Source organism: Chelonia mydas, chromosome 8, assembly GCF_015237465.2.
Source record: "Chelonia mydas isolate rCheMyd1 chromosome 8, rCheMyd1.pri.v2, whole genome shotgun sequence".
NCBI classification, from domain to species: Eukaryota; Metazoa; Chordata; order Testudines; family Cheloniidae; genus Chelonia; species Chelonia mydas.
Genome location: NC_057854.1, coordinates 31,735,773 through 31,758,045, shown reverse-complemented (window position 1 = coordinate 31,758,045; position 22,273 = coordinate 31,735,773). Strand labels below are relative to the sequence as shown.

Below are 22,273 nucleotides of genomic sequence, written 5' to 3'. Positions count from 1 at the left end.
CTAGGAACCTCCATCTTGCAGTGTCCAGTTATGCCCGCTGGACACTGAAAGCTTATATGAGTTAGTACATATCAATTACTTTGTTAAATTGACAAAGCTTGTTCTCCCAAAGGGAGTTTCTGACACGCGTCAAACCAAACACACTGCTTTAGGTAGAATAAACAAACAGATTTATTAGCTATAAAGATAGATTTTTAAGTGATTATAAGTCAAAGCATAACAAGTCAGATTTGGTCAAATGAAATAAAAGCAAAACGCATTCTGAGCTGATCTTAACACTTTCAACGCCCTTTCAAACTTAGATGCTTCTCACCACAGGCTGTCTGGTTGCTCTTCAGCCAGGCTCTCGCTTTTGATCAGAGCTTCAGTCACTTGGTGTGGTGTCTGTAGATGTAGGTGGAAGAGAGAGGACGAGCATGGCAAATGTCTCTCCCTTTCTTCCCTCTTGGCTTTGTCCTCCCGCACCACCCTGCTTCAGAGTCAGGTGAGCATTACCTCATCGCAGTCCCAAACTGACCAAATGATGTGGTGGGTGACTCACTGAGAGTCTAAGAAATCCTTTGTTGCTGCCTAGGCCAGCGTTCTTTGTTCCTGTGAGGCTGGGCTGGGTTTGTCCCATACCTGCCCTGATGAGGTGTGAAGTACCTCTCTGCTCTTGGCTTAAAATAAGCCCAGACAAAAACTCTCCACGAGGACACATTTTCAGCCTCATAACTATATACATGAAATTATAACCTTACTGTAACAATTACTATAACATCACTATAACAACAATGTTATGTGTGTATCATGAGCATTCCAAAGACATCCAACATGACAAATTTTGTATTGGATACTACACAATCATTTTACAAGGATGAACATGGGAGCGTTGGGTGTTCCCCTGAGGTAGAGAGTGTCACATACTTCTGCCCCAATAACAAAGGAGACTGAGTATCCAACACCAGCTACAAGTGATCATTTGGGCAAGCAATCCCATCATGCTGAGCATGTAGGCAGGGTGGGTGTGTCCATGCAGCCGGAATTAGCTTCTGAAGTCTTTTTCCACAGCTGACCACTAGATGTCAAGGGAGAGCTCATTCAGACTCTGCTTACAGTGGTTTTCGTTTTAGGGATAGGATTTATTGATATTATTTTTAATAACATTTATATCAAGGAGTCATTTTTCTTTCCACTAGCAATCCAGGTTGGAACCATTGAAAATCTTTGTCCGTAGTAATTGAGTCACCTAGGAGTCTAGTTAGTGTCTCTAATGATGTTCACACAAGGATCGTCCCAGGCAGGATGTGTCTGGCTCCACTGGATTTAGTTTTGCTTTGCAACATCAGAGTGGTGCAAAGAAGCTGAATGGTGCAGAACCAGGCTCATAAGATACTGACTGAAACTGGTAAAAGACTAAAATTGAGGAAATAACTAAATAAATAATTAACTTAAATTAATAAGTTAATTTAAGATAACAGTGGTCTCCAGGGGACAGTGTTATCTTCATAAAGAGCAAGATCACAGTGTCACCCTTGCTGATGGGGGTTGTGAGTGCTCAGTTGCACTCAGGCACTCATGTTGGTTGCTCCATGGACTCTTTTCTTCAGTTACAGCTATTTCAGCTGGGGTGCAACTTCAGGCTGCCCTTACATATGCTGCATGATGGATTGATCCTCAGCATCTCCAGAATCAGGCAGCTGCAAGCATAGGTGCTAGAACTAGACGATGCTGCCTCACCCCCTGGCTTGAAGTGGTTTCCATTATAGACAGGCTTCACAGTTTGGTTCAATGGCTCTCAGCACCCCCACCATAAAAATTGTTCCAGCACTCTGGCAGCAAGTCAATTCCCTGCTCTGCCTGCACTGGCCCTATGGCTGATGCAGGGAAGAATTAGGGCCTATGGCTCCTGACTGGAATTATCTCTGGCTCTGATTGGTCTGGTTGCTGAATATGGAGAGCAAAGGGAGAACATATCCTCTATTTTTTGTAGAGATTCCAGCTATTATGCTTGCCTCAACAACACATGTAATCATTACTAATATAACACTTTGTAACATCTGCACTTTGTAAAGAAATGCAGCCCCTCACCCCCATCCCTGCGTGTCTGCCACTATCTTCCCCATTTCACAGCAGGGCGATCGGAGGTACAGAAAGGTAAAGTAAATTGCCTCATGTACCAGAGGGTGAAACCACACCACTGATGCCCCATATAAACCCTTAGCGCAATGATTAAATAGCCCTGCACATGGGTTGTCTGATCTTTGGCCAGATGTAGCTCAAGGATTTCTACCAGAGCGCATCAATGGTGGAAGCTGAATTAGGAGCTCAGACTCTGTTTGTACCTACTAGCTCACAGCCCAGCTCAAGTTCCCCCTTCTAGTAGTGCCTAATCTACAGAGCCACCATTTTAGTGCGAAGGTACGCTCTTTGGACAGTTCCCAGGCAGAACCTCAATCTCACCTCCAGGTGGTGTAGTGGGTGTCAACAAGCTTCCAACAGCACCCAGGCCTATCTCATGACACATCCAGCAATCCAGCCCCCTGGCTTTGGCCTTCCCGCCACCTTTGGGTAAGTTTCAATCACTGCTGATTTGGGGCGATCGGCTCTGCTGCTAATGACTGTAAGTGGGGCTTTGGTAATTCCTCCTTTGCTGTTGTGGCCAGTTAGAAGAAGTAGGCCACATACTTCCAGGCTGCACCCATCTGGCAAGGACTGCCTGGCTCCTTCACAGTCTTGCACAATGCTTTTCCCGCAGCTACTGAAGACAGACTAACACATTTGATTTGATTGTCTATATAGATGCAATTGCTCTTTTTCGCTATCTGTGCCTAATTCTCACTTTCCTTGCCAGACTCATTGTCTGGGGATGAATGTATGGTAGACTACTCTGCGAATTACACATACAGATCAGGACAAGGGCAGGTGATGATTTTTGTTTGCTTCTTGAAGTGGAATTGTGTGTACAGAAATCCTGGCTGGGCCTGCTCCTGTTATACAAACCCCTCCCCTTTGATTTCACTGTGACTGCACTATATGAGAGTGGACTGCCAAGCCAGTCTCTCACTTAAGCAAAGCCACTGTTTATTCCAAGGCTAACTGCTCACATCTGCCGCCGTGACCAAATCTGCCTCAGCTTCTAGCTATTGCTCCTTTTGCAGCAGCACCAATTTCATACAGAAGTTCTTGGGAACATGCTTTGCAGAGGTGTATGGAAACGTGGTTTTAGTTTGGCTACAGGGAGGGGCAGCTAAACAGCAGAATGAGCCTGATCTTCTGGTCTGAGTGGGAGGGGCTGAGGAATAAAATGAGAAAAACAGCATGGGCATGTGACTGTATGGTGCAAACTCCACTGTGCCTTGTCATTCCTACAGGCAGCCTCCTGGTAAAAGTTACTTCAATGCTAATGAAAAGTGCTGGATTAGCCCCAAGCCCTTTTAAACCCAAGAACGGGTAGAAGGCAGGCAGCATAAGTGCAAATTTCTCCACAGTGACAGGCCAACGTACCTCACCCCGCCTATTGCAGACAAGAGAGTACTGCGTTCTTCATGTCCACCCAATGCGTGCCTAGTCTGCTGAGAATTGGCCAAAGGAGGGTGCCAATCAAGGTAGTGCAGCCACCGATCCGTTTGGAAGTGGCATCAGACCAATAGCCTATTTCACACAGCTAACTTCTGCATGTATGCAAGAGAACGCTTTCTCCTTTGCATGTCTGTATATATTTCAGGCCCTACAATATGTAGCTTAGCAAATATGTATAATGCAAAATGTCGTCTGCATTTATCTAAGTGTCAGAATAGCTATTTAGACTGTGGCTAAAGGGACATGGATAGGTCTTCTTTTTAGCCCAAGAAATAGATTGTTTAGATATTTTCTTGACATTATTTCAATGAAAACAGCCAAAATAGTCACAAGAAATAAGCCTTACAGTTTCACTAGCCCAAGGTATTACGAATGATACAGGTGAAGGCATTGATTAGTATCTATATTTGGGGAGAAGAATTTCAGAGTTAGCTGCATGCCCCTGCACCCATACACTGATTCATCCCTAAGTTAGACATGCACATAACCCATGTGTAGGTAAATGTTATGCTCACAGTGCTGGTTCAGCAATACCACTTGGCACATACACAGGTATGTGTGTTTGGAACAGGGGCCCGTCTTTAAAAAAAATCTGGTCCAGGATTTTTAACCCGACAGTGTCCCTTCAAGACCTGAGCACCCCCAGGCTACAAAAAAGACTCCCTTCTGTACATCTTTTATTTTTATTATTAAACTCAAAATCTTTAAAACTGTTCAACAAAATATCATACAAATTGCCATTGGATAATAGCATTTGTGAAGCAATGCATTGCTGCTCCGGTAAAATGGCTTCAGTTAGCACAATTTATATTATTTGCCCAAACTTCCTTAAGTCCATCATGGTCCTTCCACGATGAAGAAAAAAGTTACACTGCTGCACGCACATCGACAGAGTTCTTAGGCTGACACAATGGTGGTTTGTTGTTCAGCATGTGTCACAATCCAGGGATGCCAATATTCGGCCTAGAGCATCTGAACGTTGCCATTTCTCATAGGATATCAGTATCATCATGGGTCACATTATTCATGATTACTCACAACATTGCAATGCTTTCAAAGTAACAGGAAAACTAACATCAAAAGTAGCAGACACATTACATTTGTTGCATCATTATTGACATTCTTATTTTCAATAGATTTGTTGCCTAATATGCATGTTATGTGCTTTAAAACTGCTGGCATGGTTATGTAGATTAACTAATGAATTCAGTCAGACAAATCATCTGGCCATTATTTAAACATTCACAATTTTGAGAAAACGTGTACAGCTGATAGCACTGATGGATATTCTAACTGCAGCTGAGAAGCCAGCACAATAACTGCCTTCCAAATACTGGTAGTAGGTTTCATGATGGGATGAGATCAGACTTTCACAGTATGTTTTATTTAATAAGCTGTAGTAGTAAGTATTTGCCATAAATACTGCAGACCCCATTTATGAATCATGGGAGGGTTTGCAAGTTTACAAACTAACATTCATAGAGAATTTAAAACCAAAAGACATTTCCAAGCAGAATAAAAGTCTCTCACAGTTACTGGCTCTTTTTCATCCATGCGTGCTTTGCACACAGTTCATAAAGAGAAGGCTTACTGTGCATCGATGCATACCAGCCTATGGATGAGACATTGCCAGATAAATTGTGGGATGAGATACAAGATACAATGGACAATACATGGGTTCTTAAAGAAAGTTACTCTGTCACCATTTGAATTTACAACTAGAACTGTTCAGTAAGGGGGAATGACTTCTGATACTTTCTATAGTATACGTGAAGATACAGCTGTCAGATGTGCTAATCCTGCTATTTTAGGTATCAGTAACTGTAACTGGAACTGAAGTATCAACCCAGGGTGGAAACACTATCATGCTGTCATAGGGCCCAATCCTGCACCACTAAAATCAAAGTGAGTTTTACCATTGACTTCAGCAGGAGCACAATTAGGGCCATGATGTTCTGTGGCCACCCTACACATACAGAATCCATGGTTAATGGCAGTAACAGAACCAGGGCCTTTGGCTCCCAAAAAGAGAAGCTAAAGCAGCATTGCCACTAACTCAGGCCTTAATTCAGGAACGTGCAATCATGAATGATCCCAGTGGAAGCCAATGGGACCTGTCATGTGCTTAAGGTTGTGTGTGTTGCTGAATGGAGGCCAAACTCAGAAGAAGGTACTTAAAAACATTAGAACAGTCTGGACAATAGTGCACCCTAGTACAGCAGTGACTCCGTACATGGATTAACAAACTAACTCACTACAGTTTTGTCTCCAGCTAACAAGAAGGTAACCTGCATTATCAATACAGCAGTTCTGAAAGTTTATACCAAGAAAAACATCAGGGGCCGAACTCATCACTGATATAATTCTACTGAAGTCAATAGTGTTACCCAAAAAATTAATTTGGCCTTAGGTACTGGGGTGTGGCCTCAGGTACTGTGCTTATAGTGGTCTGAAAACAGTGGGTGGTTATCAAAGCTACTGGTCTAAGATTATGATAAGACAGTGCCTAAAATGCACCCCCTCTTTGTGAGCTGGCTTGATTTAGACTTTTTCCCCAGTCTGTGGCCCTTGTGACATCTCCCATTCCTCACACAAACACAAACACTTTGGGTGTATGTAACTGACAACTTTCATAAATAATCGTATTTTTGTATGCAGTTTGTTGTAGCTGCGTTGGTCCCAGAATATTAGAGGCAAGGTGAGTGAGGCTGAAATAAAGGAGAGCTCTGTGTAAACTTGTCTCTCTCACCAACAGAAGTTGGTCCAATAAAAGATATTACCTCACCCACCTTGTCTCTCTAGTAATCTTATTTTGTGTACTACACCTTTACATTTCTAGGAGTCCACAAGCTGCAACTGCCATTTTGTGAGCAGAGTTGATACAGCATGTTACAGAAAATACACACTGCCTGTCACTTTAAGTCACTTTTTTCCTTTTTTTATTTGGCTGTTTTCTCTTAAAATGAAATTAATAATTCGGATTGAAAACTTGTAGTTGCACTATGTGTAAATAAATTGGCCTTGTATTCAGAGCTGGCCTTACCATGAGGCGAACTGAGGCGGCCGCCTCAGGTGCCAGGGTGTGGGGGTGAGGGGTGCCACTAGGACCCAGAGTTTCAAAGTTTTGGCCCAAGCAAGGGGGTATGGGAGTGTCATTTGAGCTCTCTGCCTCAGATGCCAAAATGTTGTGGGCCGGCCCTGCTTGTATTAAATCTAAGCTTCTGTACCTAAGGTGGGATTGCAAGGAAAATGAAGAGGCAATAGGATACAATTTCTGATTTATTCCACCTTTGATTTACTACATACTTATTCATCAAGATAATAGCTAGATGGAGGAGACATAGTACAACTGGACTGTGCTACCCTCACAGCATCTCACCCCTTTGCAAGGCACAGCACACTGGTGGGAGTTGCCATGTCCTACATCTTTTGTAGGAACAAACTCATTGGTGGTGTTTGGTGTGAGGTAGCCAGAAAAGCAGAGTAAGGCTCCAGTCCTGCCTGCACTAAAACTTTCCTCACTTGAATAGCACTGCTGACTTCAGTGGGGCTACTCACATGAGTCAAGCCCAACGCCTGTGTAAGCCTGTGCCAGGACGTGTTACAGGAGCATCCTCAGTGGTGGTGCAAGCACAGCATCGCACAGGTATCAATCAGATCTATGTCTACATCAGCAATATGTCTGTGGATCAATAGGTTTTATAAAATATAGGGCTATAGAAACAAGTGATTTATAATATGCAAAATATATGGAAAAGTTTCCATTTACCTAATATTTAAAATATAATTTCAGTGCTGACAGTATATTTGTAATATAGTCTCTAATAAAAATATAGGTGTTTCCTATATGGTAGGCATATGGCAATCCTGGACTATGTTAGGTTGTTCTCTTTTTCCTTCTTGGTTCCTCTGCCTTTAGCTGCCTGCCTGTCACAACTGCTTTCTGCTGTACAAGTGCAATCAGCCTTCCCAGTGCCCTCTGTGAACCTGTGTGGAGACAGTTACTTGATCAGGGCCTTATTCTGGACTGTTGAGTACTAAGATCTAATTTGCCTCTCTACATTTGGCCAAACATATTCCCTTACTCTCACAGCCAAGAGGGGTCTCAGAAGAAAAATTTAAAAGTTCAAATAAATCCAAACATTGGGAAATACCTTGCTTTAAAACAATGTAAAACTACAAATGATGTATTTATTAAGGGTGTTCCAAACCATACAGAAAGGACCATGGTCCATTGTAGCTGTTCAGGTGGGAGATGCATACTGTATACTAGAGGCCCACTTTGTGGCTGGGAAAACTGGTGGGCATTTAATGGTAAAAGCATGCCCCCCACAGTTCCAGCCTGTTAAAATCATCTTGTCACACAGGAACTCAATGTTACTCAATGGGATTCATTCTGTAATGTAGAAATTGTATATGGAAAAGTATATTCTTCTCCTCTAATGTATATCGGCTTGATGCTCCTCTGGCTAGTGTATATTAGAAGCAACTCCATGAAATTCAATAGAGTAACATCAGTTTACGTAAGAGAAAAATCAGGAATGTTGAGTAAAGTGGGATATATGGTTTTTAAATGAATTGGACCCTCCATTTAATATAGTAAATAAATCTGGTGTTAGTTTTCAAAATCTAAACAGAGATGTCCTGGTAGGTTAGGTTTCTGCCAAAGCAAAATAAAGAGGACATTTATAAAACATGTTGTTCTATGATGGAATGGACTGAGCTTCCACTCACAATAAATGGCTTAGCAAGCTCTTGATATGGTGCTACCAGATGTAATCAAGTTTGATAGATTAAAAGCAGCAGAACTTGTGACTAGCAAACAGAAGGTTGTATATTATTCATTAACTTTAAGCAGCAGGTCTCACTCATCAGGTTTTATTAAAATATTAGCATGCTTCCAAAATGAAATAACTTCCAGTCAGTATCTCTTGGGGAGGAGAGATGGGAGTTTGTTGCATTCGGAAACGAAGCTTGGTTGGAGATGCCTTACACAATCCTTGTTCACGCAACATAGCAGAGTTGTAAAAAGCCTTCATCCAGAAAGAAGGTTTTCATTACGTACAAAGTCTCTGGTTCCTATGCTGCATTCCAGATGATGTTACATCACATTCTCAAAGAGCTGTAAGGACCTCATAATATTGTCATCCTGGAAGCAATGAGAAAAACATACACTTAAGAGTGGTATTGAAAAGCTGTGTTCTTAAAGCTTTCTATGGCACTTTGCAGCACAGCCAGTACCAAATATTTATTGCTGCAGGATGTGGTGGCTACATTTTTGTAGCATCCTAGGTGAGCCTGATTCAATGTTTACAAGCTTAGACCTGGATTCAGCACAGCACTTGGGCTCATTAGGCAGCATGCAGTGTGTCTCTGTACGACTTATGCATATGCTTGAAGTTAAACACAGGTTTAAATTCGTTGCTGAATAACGAGAGACTGAAGCACATGTTTCAGTCCTTTACTGAAGTGGGGCCTGTTCTTAGCTCCGTGTGGGCAGACTTTGCAGCCTGCATGGAGCCCCATTGACTAACTGTCCAATTGAAGTCATAGGCCTTAAACTGATGTGCAAACTGTACCCAGGGTTTACTTGATCCACCACTAAAATGCAGCTACTTTCTAATTGAAATACATGAAATCTCAAATGCCATTGATTTCCACCTCCTGAATCCAAATGACAAAATTAGGGTTATACCTGGGGAAAAACTGATTTAAAAAGTTTCTCATGAGGCAAATTTACTATAGAGCTTGATGTCTGATATGCCCAAAGCTGAGTCAAATGATAGAGCTTTATATTTCCACCCACCTGTCTCTTTAAATCCGTGACTTTGGTCTGATCTATGATGCATTGTGAACTAGCTGAGCTGCAGTGCAAGATACCAGTGATCTTAGCCTTGGTTGGCAGCCATTTATCAACGACCCAGGGAAAGGTCTGTGAGGAGGTAGCAGAGCAGACTCAGCCCCTTCCCTCTTTCCCCTCTTCAGCAACAGAGGAATTTTTGCTTCTCAAACACACTCCTTTCTCTGTCAACTCATCCCCAAGTCCTTTCCTTGAATGCCTGGGCAAGGGGAAGGAGGCAGGAGCTGAACTGAGGTTGATCCCTTGTTCTCCATGGACCAAGGAAGAGCCCCTGCACCCTACCACAGTTAAGTCAAATACTATTATACTGTCAGATATTATCAATGTTTAGACAAGGGAAGCAGGTTTTACTAGTCAATGGTAATGTGACATATATTTAGTCTTCAGTTGAATTGCATGGTAAAGCAGAGGTCTCTAATTTTCTCTCTTCTGCCTTTAGAAGGCATGATCTCAATTTGTTCTTTCAGATTAGGCCAGATTTACAAATAGAGGCTGTATATTTTGAAAAAAGAAAATAATATTTTGCTGTTAAATTAAAAACAGTTCTAACACTATGCAAGTTGAATTACTGATGTTATAGCTGTGTAACGCCTAGACACACCAAGATCAGGGTCTCAGTGTGAGAGGTGCTGTAGAGACACAAAGTAGAAGACAGTCCCTGCCTCAAAGAGCCTAAAATCTGAACAGGCAACACCCACACAGGGTGGCTGGAAGGAAATATCTTCCTCATTTTACAGATGGGGAACAGACATACTCCAATTAAATGACTTGCCCACAGTCACACAGGGAATCTGTGGCAGAGGTGGGAATTCAGTGCTGATCTCCCAAATCCCAGTTCAGTGATTTACCCACAAGATCATCTTTCCTCTTTGAATGATATGATGCCTGAGGTTGTGCAATTGCTGCAATGTACACAGTCACAAACACCGATGGAATCATTCATGCCTATACAGATTTTGCAATATAAAACCTAGAGAAATCACCCACTGTTAATGAACACGGGAGAAACTCAATACAAATTCCACATGGTCTCTGCAGCACAATCCTTTGCATCTGCAGAAAAGAATTCCTATTGAATCTGGCCTAGAATAAGCAGTTCCTTTAGTCCCATGTAAATGCTAACTTTGTTTCCCACATCTGATCTCTCACCAGCAAACATCCATGCATGCATCTTCACTGGCTAAGCACAGCCGGAGAGAGCAGTCATTCAGTGTCATCCAACCAGAGGATGGTAGCTTATCACTTTTCCATTTACAGTACTTCCAAATCAGGTGTGCAAGGGGTGACAGTCTTCAAAACCCAACATCTAAAGGTTCAGCAGATGCCAAACATTTTTGTTCCAATTTTTATCCATCATTTACACCTGTGCAGTCTGATCTGGTAGCAATGTGCCCTCACTTTGCACAGGTATAAATGTTTACACAGGTACAATTCAGTGGAGAATCAGGGCCCCTGTTTTTAGGGCAACCACTGCTCGAATTCCCAAAAACAGAGCCTATGATAGGAACATATGCATTGCCAGACTGGATCAAGCCTAAGGTCCACCTAGTTCAGGATCTAGTCCATCCAGTCTCCAACAGAGGATAGAACCATATGATTCATAGGAAGGTGTATATAATTTGGGATGCCACAAACAGGCATATAATCTGGGATAACCTGTCTCCCTCCCTACCCCATACGTCTCATCCAGACCTCTAATAGTTAGAGATGGGTTTAAAGTTTGAAGTACAAAGCTTGATAGCCCTGCCGAAATTTCTATTATCACTGATTATAACAACTCTGAATATTCTTGATATCCATATAAATATCTAATCCCCTTTTGAATCTTATTAAATTCCTGGTGTCAATGACTTCCTGTGGCATTAAGTTCCACAATTTAATTACAAGTTGTGTGAAAATGCATTTCCTTTTATTGGTTTTGAATTTCCCACCTTTTAATTTATTTTAATGTCCCTTGATCATATCTTATGAATCAGGGACAACAGAAGCTCCCAACCTATCTTCTCTAGACCACTCATTATTTTATACACCTTTATTGTGCCCTCTCTTATTTGTCCCCTTTTTAAGGTAAGCAACCCCAATCCTTTCAATCTCTCTGCATGGAGAGTTTTTGCAGGCTTATGACCATTCTTGCTGCTCTTTTCTGAACCTTCTGCAATGCTGAAATGTCCTTTTTGAGATGAGGTGACCCATACAGCGCACAGGATTCCAGGGGAGGCTGCACGTTGATTTATATAAAAGACTTCAGTTTTGGTATTATTCTCTATCCCATTCCTTATGCATCCTAACATCATTTTAGGGATTTTGACCACAGTTGACACTGAACACAGGATTTAACAGAGTTGTCTTCACTGACACCCAGCTCCCTTTCCTGAGTTGTTACACCTTATAGATATCTAAATTAACTACAAGAGTAGTTTATTTTTTCCCCCTCCAGTGTGCCTTATTTTGCATCTGTCAGCATTAAATTTCATCCGCCATCATGCTGTCTATTGATCTAGACTGTTTACGTCTCTAAAATTCTTCATAGTCTTCTCTGGTCCTGATTAACCCAAATAAATTTGTATCATCTGCAAATTTTGCTACCTCAGTACTCAGCTATATGGGACCTAGTACGAATCTGGAAGGTACCCTGCTGTTAACCATTTTGTCATGATAAAAATTGACCACTTAATCCTACTCTTTGCTTTTTGACTCCTACCCAGTTTTTAATCCAAGAAAATATTTCACCTCTTACACCTTTTCAAAGGCTTTTGGAAGTCTAAATAAATTATGTTATCTGGTTGTTCTTTCTGCACCCATGTTTCTGACGTAGTCAAAGAATTCTAAGAAATTAGTGAAACATGATTTTCCTGTGCTGAATTCACGCTGGTTGGACTGTATCCAATGTGTTGTTACTCTATTTTTAATGTTTAATTCAACCAGGATGCCCAGAACAGATGTAAAATTTACAAGTCTATAACTCCCCAGATCATCCCATGAACCTTTTTTTAAATATGCAGAAACATTTGCTACCTTCAAATACTCAGAAACAGTGGCTATTATTAATGACAGGTTTCAGAGTAGCAGCCGTGTTAGTCTGTATTCGCAAAAAGAAAAGGAGTACTTGTGGCACCTTAGAGACTAACCAATTTATTTGAGCATAAGCTTTCGTGAGCTACAGTTCACTTCATCGGATGCATCCGATGCATCCGATGAAGTGAGCTGTAGCTCACGAAAGCTTATGCTCAAATAAATTGGTTAGTCTCTAAGGTGCCACAAGTACTCCTTTTCTTTTTATTATTAATGAGTGATTATATTATTTTGTTAGCAGCTCAGGTGTTTCATACTTCAACTCCTTCAGAGCTCTTGGTGTATACCTTCTGGGCCTGGCAGCTTACTATATTTTAAATCAATTAATAATTTTCTCCAGCACAAATTCAGCTGTCACCTCTATCTCTGAGTGTACCTCATCTTTGTTACCAGGAAAGATCAGGTCCAGTGCTGGTGGTGAAAACTGATGCAGAGAAATCATTTAGCTTCTCACTAATGTTTTTTCTCACCAATGTCCCTAATTGCTCCCTTTAACTCTTTACAATCCAGTGGACCCCTTGATTTTTACCACAGACTTCCTGTTTCAGAGAATCTCTTGTTGTCATCCCATACTCATAGGGTAATTTAGATTTCCCCCCACAGTCACCAGAGGAACTGTTTGAGGTCCAATACAATCCAGTTTTTCTTCACCCCCATTTTTGCAAAGAAATAGGATTCTCTCTGCTGGATCCATTTCCCATCAGCAGCAGATCAGTCCTGTGGAGGCCTCCAACAATCCCGAACACTGACTCGATGAAACAGAGAGCTCTCACAAGATCAGTCTTCCACAGGTAGCAGATTAGAGGCCAGCATAATCCCACTCCCTCCCCACCACACACACTTTTAATAGGAGGAGCAGCATACCTCTGCACCAGCCCCAAATGAGCATAGAAGTAGACTCCAGCTACTGATGTGACTCAATTTAGTAGGGGATGGTGCGGTGAAGTGCAGTACATGGCATGGGACACCATATCCACAAAAGATTAATGACTACAGATTTAACTGATGACAAAGCAAATCCTCAAAGACATCTGGCATCTGCAGTTCCCATTACAGGGTTATTTTTTAAATTAAAAAAAGATAAATCTAAATTTTGGAGTCTCCTATTAGAGAGGAAACCATCCTTGTATTGTATCAATCTACAACATGCATTCCAACAGCAAGGTATTCAAGCACTGAACAGAAACCACAGTGCAGAGTATTTAAAAAAAATCTCAAAGGAAAGTGAAGCAGCTTAAATTTCTCGTACCAATGATCATACACATCTAGCCCCAAGGCAAACCTAGTAACCATAAGACAAGTCAATCACCAGTAAAAAGATTAATACTCCACTGGTACCAAAAATGGGGAATAAACCAACAGATAAAAAAAAATGAAGGAGGGGGCCAAAACCCAAGCAAGGAAACAGAGGACATCAAAAATAAAGCAACCAAAATGAAAAGACATTGGATTAGTCATCTAATAATTAGGGATGAGTTGCACACTCCTGAGTAGAGCTGGATGAAATTTTTCATCTGAAACTTTTTTACCAAAAAAATGCAGATTTGGGTGACCGAAACATTCTGCGAATCTGCCCAATTGCTTTGGTTGAAAACTCCCTCTTCCCTCTCTACCCCGCCCCCCACAAAAAATACTGAAGAATTGAAACGTTTTGATTAGAGAACAAGGATTAGTTTCTAGGGAAAGCTTGATGCTTGGTAAATGATAATTAGTGCTGTTTTAAACTCTATAAAAGGCACAGGCTTTTATTGCACGGATTAAATACTGGAAACATCCCTGACCAAACAGTCACACAGTTAACTGGAGTCCAAGAAAACAGATGTTGGGCTAATTGTATGTTAATGCAGATGCTGGTCTTTGTGTAGGCACTAAAAATAACAGTAAATAATTACCACAGCCAGTTTAATTTATGGAATTTGCCAAAGATGTTCATTTTGGAAACATCATCATTTTGATTACAGCACTTGTTTTTAACATATGACCTTGAACATCAATGAGTTTTATGAGTCAGTGTTGTAACTGAAAGATTCCTAGGCAGATTTTATGCTTTTGGACAGCACAGACATTGTGGTAGTCCCTGTTAATGTTATCCAGAAAAAAAAAACCACTTGTGTATTTTTCTGTTTTTGAGAGGCTGAAAATGTCTCTCTACATAAGTTAAAGGCTATGTGAGCTTCCCTAAGAGTTGTGTACAGTAACAAGAAATCAGGAATTCACATGGGAAAATAAAAGCACTGGCCATCAGCACTGGAAATAAACAGACTGTATTCAGTGATCAGTTTGCACCAAAACCATACAGGTTCCAAGCACTCTGATCTTCAGGAAGATTCACAGATCAGAACCCAGAGCGGAATTTTTCAGCTGGCTTGAACATCTAATAGAATGAAACCTGGGATCCTGAGTACCCAGAGACTTGGAGTGGATTGAAATGCAGAACAGATATGAACTTTGTGGCATGAGACCATCTTCTCTGCTTTCATGGCAGCAATACGATTGTCCTTACCTCCTGACATGATTCAATAAACTCATCTAAAGTTACAACACCATCTTTGTTTTTATCCATTTTCTGCAACACAAAACAAAGAAACATTTTTAGTTCTCATAACATGGATATATTTTTGCATATGTAGCATGTCATTTTATAACTTGCATAAAACTACAGTACCTTCCAAACTTAGACAGAGGCTACCACTGAAATTCAGAATGATTGAGTGTCATTGCTCAGGTTTTGCTGGTAGCTATGTGGCAAGAGAAACGCATTAGAAATCAACTAAGTACCTGGAAGAAAACTTCTACATGCAGTCTCGGAGCATCTTCCTTGAGAACAGGATACGTGTACTTGCCCATCATATCATAAATTGCCTTTACTATATCCATCATTTCCTGGAGCAGTGACATGCAAACATACAACAGGGAAATTAATACAAACAAGCCATACATTATTTTCTTTTACTGAATAAGGCCCAGTTCTTTGCTCTCTTCCTAATATTAAGGAAGGCCTAGGCCTAGGTCTTACCCTTATCATTTCTATTATAGTTCCAGATAGCACAAACCTCTGTTGGTATACACACGGACGTCATCATACATATGCTAGTCTACAAATGGATCTCTCTTGCTCTGCTATCACTTGTCAATCATTCTGCAAAGGCTCCTGTGAGGCCACTATAATTCCCCCAATTTCACATCTTTAGATCTTGCTTGGGAGCACTGCAGCAAATGTCATCTCAGGCCTACGAAGAAGGCTGACTGTTCAGTTTGTGAGTCTCCTCACTCAGTGCAACGGTTACAGCTAGTGTTTAGTCTCAAACAATGTGCTCAGTCCTCAGCCCAATTACTATGACACAGTGATATTTTTGCACAACTTCCCTGGGCGAATCCGTCCCCCAAAGGCAGTGAATCTTCATCCAGTGATTGGGAAGAATCACCTCCAGCACTATCCATAGAGACGGATCAGAATTGGCCCCACAATAGACCTTGTGGTCTTTTGACCACATGTCTATTACGGTGGTGACTAAGGACCAACCAAGAATGGTGCTCCATTGTGCTAGGAACTGTACTGACACAAAGTAGCAGTCAGTCCTGTCCCAAACATCTTACAATCTTACTCCACCTTTCTCAGTTGTCTCAATGCACTTATTATTGCTAAGCATTTTTGTAACACCACAGATGAACACAGTGCTTTAGATAATATAGATCAAGACATAATTCCTCTTGGAAAGAGCTCAAAACTGATCACAGACCAGCCAAAACACCGGACAACAGCACACTAAAAGGAGGGTGGGCAGAGACGGTCAGTGAGCACACTACAATGAGTAGGAAATTAGCTACTGGCAGTCTTTGAGAACCTAGTGTCAATTATGGGCCTTCCTGAAATCTTTTGGATGCTGAGATTTGGTCTTACTTGCATATATGCCTTTATACAGCATTTGGACACATTAAGGTGAACATATTTCAAAGTAGGGCTTCCAGTAGGCAAAAGGAGCAGGGAATACACGTTCAGTAATCTTATACACTCTTGGACAGCAGAGCTGTGTCTGAGAGCGGCAATTTTGGCAGGATACCTGTGTTAAACCACAGTTTTTCAGTTGCATGGTCATTAACTTGCATGTAGCTGCCAGAGCCATGCATAAGGAAGGGAAGTTTAACATGCCATCAGGAGGACATTAGGCAGGTGCACAGGCCTTATCTTAGGACTGGTACCAAATGAATTAACTAATTGCTCATCTGTCCTGCAGGTTGAAGCTGGGGTTAATGAGGCGGCCAAGTGGCTGAAGGCACAACCAGAAGTTCAGAGTTAAATCAGAGCACTCTACATAAACAGCACCTTGGCAGTCAGAGAGGGGATGAGGCAATTTGCTGCGACTGGCAGCTGAAGAACTGGCCGGTGGTGAAATCTGAGCTAGGCCCTTGTTTTTTCTTTTCTCTTTGAATACTTGTATCTTTCTGTTACAACCCACATTCCCAAAGTTTGAGAATAAAATATTTGGATGAAGCTCTTTTGAGCTGGGGAAAGGATTTTTCTTTGTTTCTGAACCACTATCAAATGTGACAAATCTTCTCTAATAAAGGCTTGATTAAAGGGAAAGTTCAGGTTACTTTCAAGAAAATGATCAAGATTAAGCTTGGGATAATCTTCTTTATCTATAACCTGGATGTGCAAAGGCAAAAATAATCAAAAAATGAGGAGGGGCTGGGTTGCTACTTGACTACAAATACTTCCAAACCAAACTAACACGCAGAAAGAAGCAAAGGGCTGGAAGGAGGACTTTTATTTCAAAGTAGATGCAACCACTTCCAGCTAGTTTTGGGCTCGTCATGTGTTTGATCATCCTACTCTGAAAATGAGATTGTGCGAACAGCGTGCAGATGCATCCCATCCCATTTGTTTTGGTCTTCGTATCTATAAATCCAACCATGCTGCAGTAAAGCCATTACATTATTTGCTTGCTTAACTTTCATTGACAGAGATGCTTCAAAATAATTTAGACTGTCTTCTTTCGGTGATAGGGAAAACAAAGAATAATTTGACAAGGGCCCTCACTCTGGTGTGAACAGATATAAATAACTAGTTCAGTTTCTAGCTGAAAGTGACAGCAGATGTCAAGGCCCTGTATATCACCTTTCTATTGGAGGAGAAATCAGTAACATGGAGTCTGGGTATATTTTTAGTGTAACTTATTTTATTTATACACTATAGACATCATTAACGTCCTTCCTCTGATACAGTCTATGAACCAAGTCTGTCTTTCCCCTTTGCAGTTCCCTAGTGCCAAATATTTGAAATCCAAGGATGTCAAAGTCTTTCGTTAGATATTAAGAGCTAGAATTTTCCATCTTTACATTAAGTAGTACTATATTCTGTGGGCTGTCCTATTGAAATAAATTTGGTGCAATAATGTGGCATAATCTGGTTGATTTGATTAAGCCCCACCAAACATTGGAGAAATAAACATTGTCACCCCTCTGAGAGTGACAGCAGGTGTCAAGGCCCTGTATATCACCTTTCTATTCGAGGAGGAATCAGTAACATGGAGTCTGGATATATTTTTATTTTATTTATACACTATAGACACCAGTCCTGGAACAGGTACGCTCACAAACAGCATGTAGGCAAATACCTCTTTCAGGGATATCAGTCAAACCTCAATGCCTGATTTCCAGAAGTTGACTAGTTAAGGAGATTAAGACAAGAGCAAAACATCCTGCTGCTTCCCACAGCTCCCCCAAAGATACTTACCAGGAGAAAGAAACCTCAAGACCAAGATTAAAAGCTTACTTGCACAAAGAAAAATGTGAAAGACTTCATGTAACAGCACCATCTGGTGGCAGCTGCCACAACAGTATCAGCCTCAATATTCAAATAAGGAAATTGAAGAAGAGAAAAATTAAGAGACAGATGTTACTAACCTGCTCTCTGGTTTTGTACCTGCAAGCAGTTGTGTAAATTAATGTGACCTGGATGACTAATCATTTGATTGTGCCCACACATTCAGATCAATAAATATCTAAGTGACATTATTTCTGTCTATATTTTCTAGGTGTAAAAAAATCTATTAAGGCCCTTTCAAAAACCGCAATCTACCCTGAATTGCCTAAAGTTATCAAGGAAGCTTGAAGCAGAGCCAATAATAAAACCTAGGTCTATTGACTCCCACTTGTATGCTCTAGCCATTAAACCACCCTTCTTCAATTCTGCATGTATATGACTGCCATTATAAACAGCGTACATGCATCAGGTGGAAGAATTCAGCAGCACAGTTCAATGCACATTCTCCAGAGAATATTTTGTTGTAGATCTAGTAAATCATTCGGGGGTCAAGCTTGTGGGGAGAGAAGGCACTGTACTTTTTACAGAATGGGCAAACACTCAGCTTTTTCTAAGTATATCAAGGCTTCAGAAAATCTCTAGCTAACACTAGGCATGCTCAGGGACGTACAGGCATTAGCATAGTCACTCTCATACCAGTAATTTGATACGTATCCCAAGAGTTACCTTTGTGAATCAATAGATACCTTTATGAATGCAGAATTTGCTCCTGGCTAAATAAATTTTTTTAAAACACATCACAACATAGGAAAAATATAGGCTCTACAATTATGCAATAGAAAGTAACCATGCACTTTTTCTTGAATACTAATAAAAGGAAATGCTCAAACCCAGTGCTGACTGGCACTTAATTACCTGCATGAAACATGAATTACGCGGTGCAACATGAGCCAGTCAGTCCTTTTAGAAATTAAACAGATGTCAATGCCATAAAATGCCTTACCTCCTTGTTTATATATCCATCTTTATTTATGTCATAAAGATTAAATGTCCATCTTAGCTTTTCATGAACTGTTCCTCTCAACAAAGTTGATAGTGCCATCACAAAACCCTGGTTCAATGAAGAAGAAATAATTTATTTTAAGCCTTTTTAAAAAAAGTAACTTCTTAAAACATCTTTACTTCCTGTTCGGAGAATATTGTCACCATAAAACTCTTTCCGCTAAATGTATAAGGGCTCTGTTCTCCCTCCCTCCCATCCTCCCGTAGCTGCTGGGCCACATAAAGAGGTTGATCAGATTGCTACAGCCTTGACTAACAGAAAAAGTTCTTTTTAGCTCAGGCAGCACAGGCTCATGCTTTAAGTTCTAGAGATCCCAGGTTCAACGCCCGGTGGCCACGACCCCGCAAAGGGCTTGGCATTACAGCAGCAGCCCCCCATAAGAAACTTCACTCCTTGGGCTCAGGGAGGAATTAGGATTTGCTGAGCTTTCGGAAAAGCTCAATAATGGGGACAAACTAATAAGCATTAAAGATAGAGAAGGTGTATCATTAACTATCTAAGCATTTAGTTTGGTCTGAGTTTATTTAGGTCTCTAAAAACATCTAATTCATAATGGACATGCTCAGAGGATAACTCAGATATTAGTATAATTTTTGCCATATGAATAACTTGATAGCTAACGTTATATAGTCCATCTCACATCCACACAGGTGTTGTCACAGAGAACCATTCTACTCATGTGGTACCTTTTCCACCACACACATAATAAATGGAACAACACATTTCTGCCCCTTCTAGAACATACTAATATTCTTGGTCATATGGTAGAAGAGTACGGCTTTATGCTGGGACACACAATGAACCGTGCTCCAAACTCGTAAGTCCTTCCTGCTTAGATCTATCACTTCATGCCCATGTACCACAAATGCTTGTATACATAGAAGGGTGAATTTTAATAATAGAATTTTGTAGCTGGAGCACCAAACCAACTTTTGCTTAATGAATGGATGTTTTCTCCTTCAGCAGCCAGAGGCCTGAAGATGGCTGCTCAATTAGTTAGTTATACAAATAAGCTTATTTTTAAAAAAGGAATCCAGAAGACAATAAATCTAATTCTAACCTACATCTGCATGTTCAGCAGTAGCCTCAACCACTATCGAAGTCATAAGTATCACAGGCCCTTCTGTTCCATCCATGTCACTGACATCTACCACTCTGCATCCTCCTCCCCCCCTCTTGTCCCTCTCCCACTGATTCTGCTGTCAAATCTCTCCACTGCTCTCTCTTCTCCACCTTCGACAACTAACTTTTCCTGTGGTGCTGATAACATTAAACATGAAAAAGAGAAAACGCAATGCCACCTACAGAAAAGATCTGCTTAATTTTTGTCTAAAGACTCCAACAATTTATCCAGAAAATACTAATAGTTCATAGTGAAGAGAGGATGTGGAAGATGAAAAATCACTAAGATGGTCTGAGAAAGATGACCAAAATATGATGCAAGTTAGTTACCTCAAACTTCACTGATCCAGTCTGTGCAGTGTCAAACGCATTGAAAAGATAATGGGCATACATACTAGCATCTGAAAAATACAAAGACATTGATTATCTTGAAACTTATTATGCACACACTTTCACTATTGACAATAGCAACATTCATGGCCTCATTTTCCTCCAGTAACCAACATGGTTTCTTTGGAAATTGTTTCTGTAAACTGGTATAAAGAAGTGAAGAATTACAACTCAGGGCTCATTAACAGTACTTGGAAAAGACCCTTGAAATAAACAAGAATTTATCAACATGGCAATGATCTAGATTTGAAGGCTGGGAAAATAAGAAAAGAAGAATCACTGTCCAGAGGGAAAGGAAACCTAAGTCCATGGGGCAATTCAAGTATGGCAACAAAGTATTCAGCCCATATGTTGGCTTCACATCCATCTTTTTCTACATATAAAATGCACTGGAGGTATTCTAGAACTGCAATACTCTAAAAGGCTGTATACTGGTAGCAAATTTTGGTGCTAGCCTTAACTGGGATGTGACACGAAAGGAATTATGAAAACAAGAATATTCCACTAATTCCACAGATTGCTGGGCAGTCCATATAACCAACTGACCCACAGGTACTTTTTAAAAGCCTTTCACTGTCTAATCCAGTTGTTCACTAAACCAGCAAATCCTATCTCTAATGGAGGCCCATTGTGCCATACAACAGAACAGGTGGTTGGCTAGAAAGGAAAAATACTAGGGACATCTGAACTCTGGATTTGTCCTGTTTACTGAGTATTTTGACACCAGTCACTTTAGTTTCATTCAAAGCAATAAGATAATGGCTGAAAAGCGGAACAGATTTTATTGAGACCTCGAGAAGTTCCAGAGGACTTCCACAGAGCCTGCACTGAACCTTTAACATTGTTAAAGATGGTTTTAGAAGTCCTTACATCTAAAGCAAGAACAGATTCTAAGGCCAGATGAAGGGCAGCTTTTAATAGCAGAAACCATAACAATGTGAAGAAAAATGAAACATGTACGACATGATGACCTTCATTTGCTTGTGCTCTACTTTGAGAGGTGATTTATATTTCCTTCCAGAATTCCTACAGCCCACCTTTAGGAGGTGGAACCATTTGGAATGAAAAAGGTGTTACAATTTCTAAAGCAACACTCAATTACTACCATTCACATGGTAAAACAAGTAAGAGTGCAATACAAAACTGGCTGCTGCATCTTTAAGCTAAAAGTTGTATAAGTAAATACTTCCATAAGAATAAAAGAATTATCAGTAATGCACCCTTATGAAAAGACCTTATTACACAATGTTAAACTAAAAGGTTTTGTTTCAATGGCATATAACATATATCGAGAAATACTAGACCACTAGTACTGTTTGATAGATGGCAAACCGTATACATGAGGTCTTGTGAAGAACAGAAGCTTTTAGTGTTTAGTAACAGAGAGAATAGGCTGTGATGATAAAATCACACAAATGCAAAATGTTTGTAATTCATA

General features: G+C 40.6%; 1 protein-coding gene across 6 annotated transcripts in view; it reads right to left on the bottom strand.

The window, feature by feature from the left end:
• Window positions 1-4,203: 4,203 nt before the first annotated feature.
• Window positions 4,204-22,273, bottom strand: part of KCNIP1 (potassium voltage-gated channel interacting protein 1) — a 770,055-nt gene continuing 751,985 nt past the window's right edge. For all 6 annotated transcript variants that reach the window (XM_043520984.1, XM_037907416.2, XM_027833636.3 and 3 more), the window contains 5 exons: window positions 20,776-20,846; window positions 19,264-19,371; window positions 15,272-15,376; window positions 14,997-15,059; window positions 4,204-8,710 (listed from right to left, as the gene is read on the bottom strand). In XM_043520984.1, the coding sequence (XP_043376919.1) occupies window positions 8,663-8,710; window positions 14,997-15,059; window positions 15,272-15,376; window positions 19,264-19,371; window positions 20,776-20,846 (395 nt within the window). In that variant the 3' untranslated portion in view covers window positions 4,204-8,662. The remainder of the gene's footprint in view (window positions 8,711-14,996; window positions 15,060-15,271; window positions 15,377-19,263; window positions 19,372-20,775; window positions 20,847-22,273) is intronic.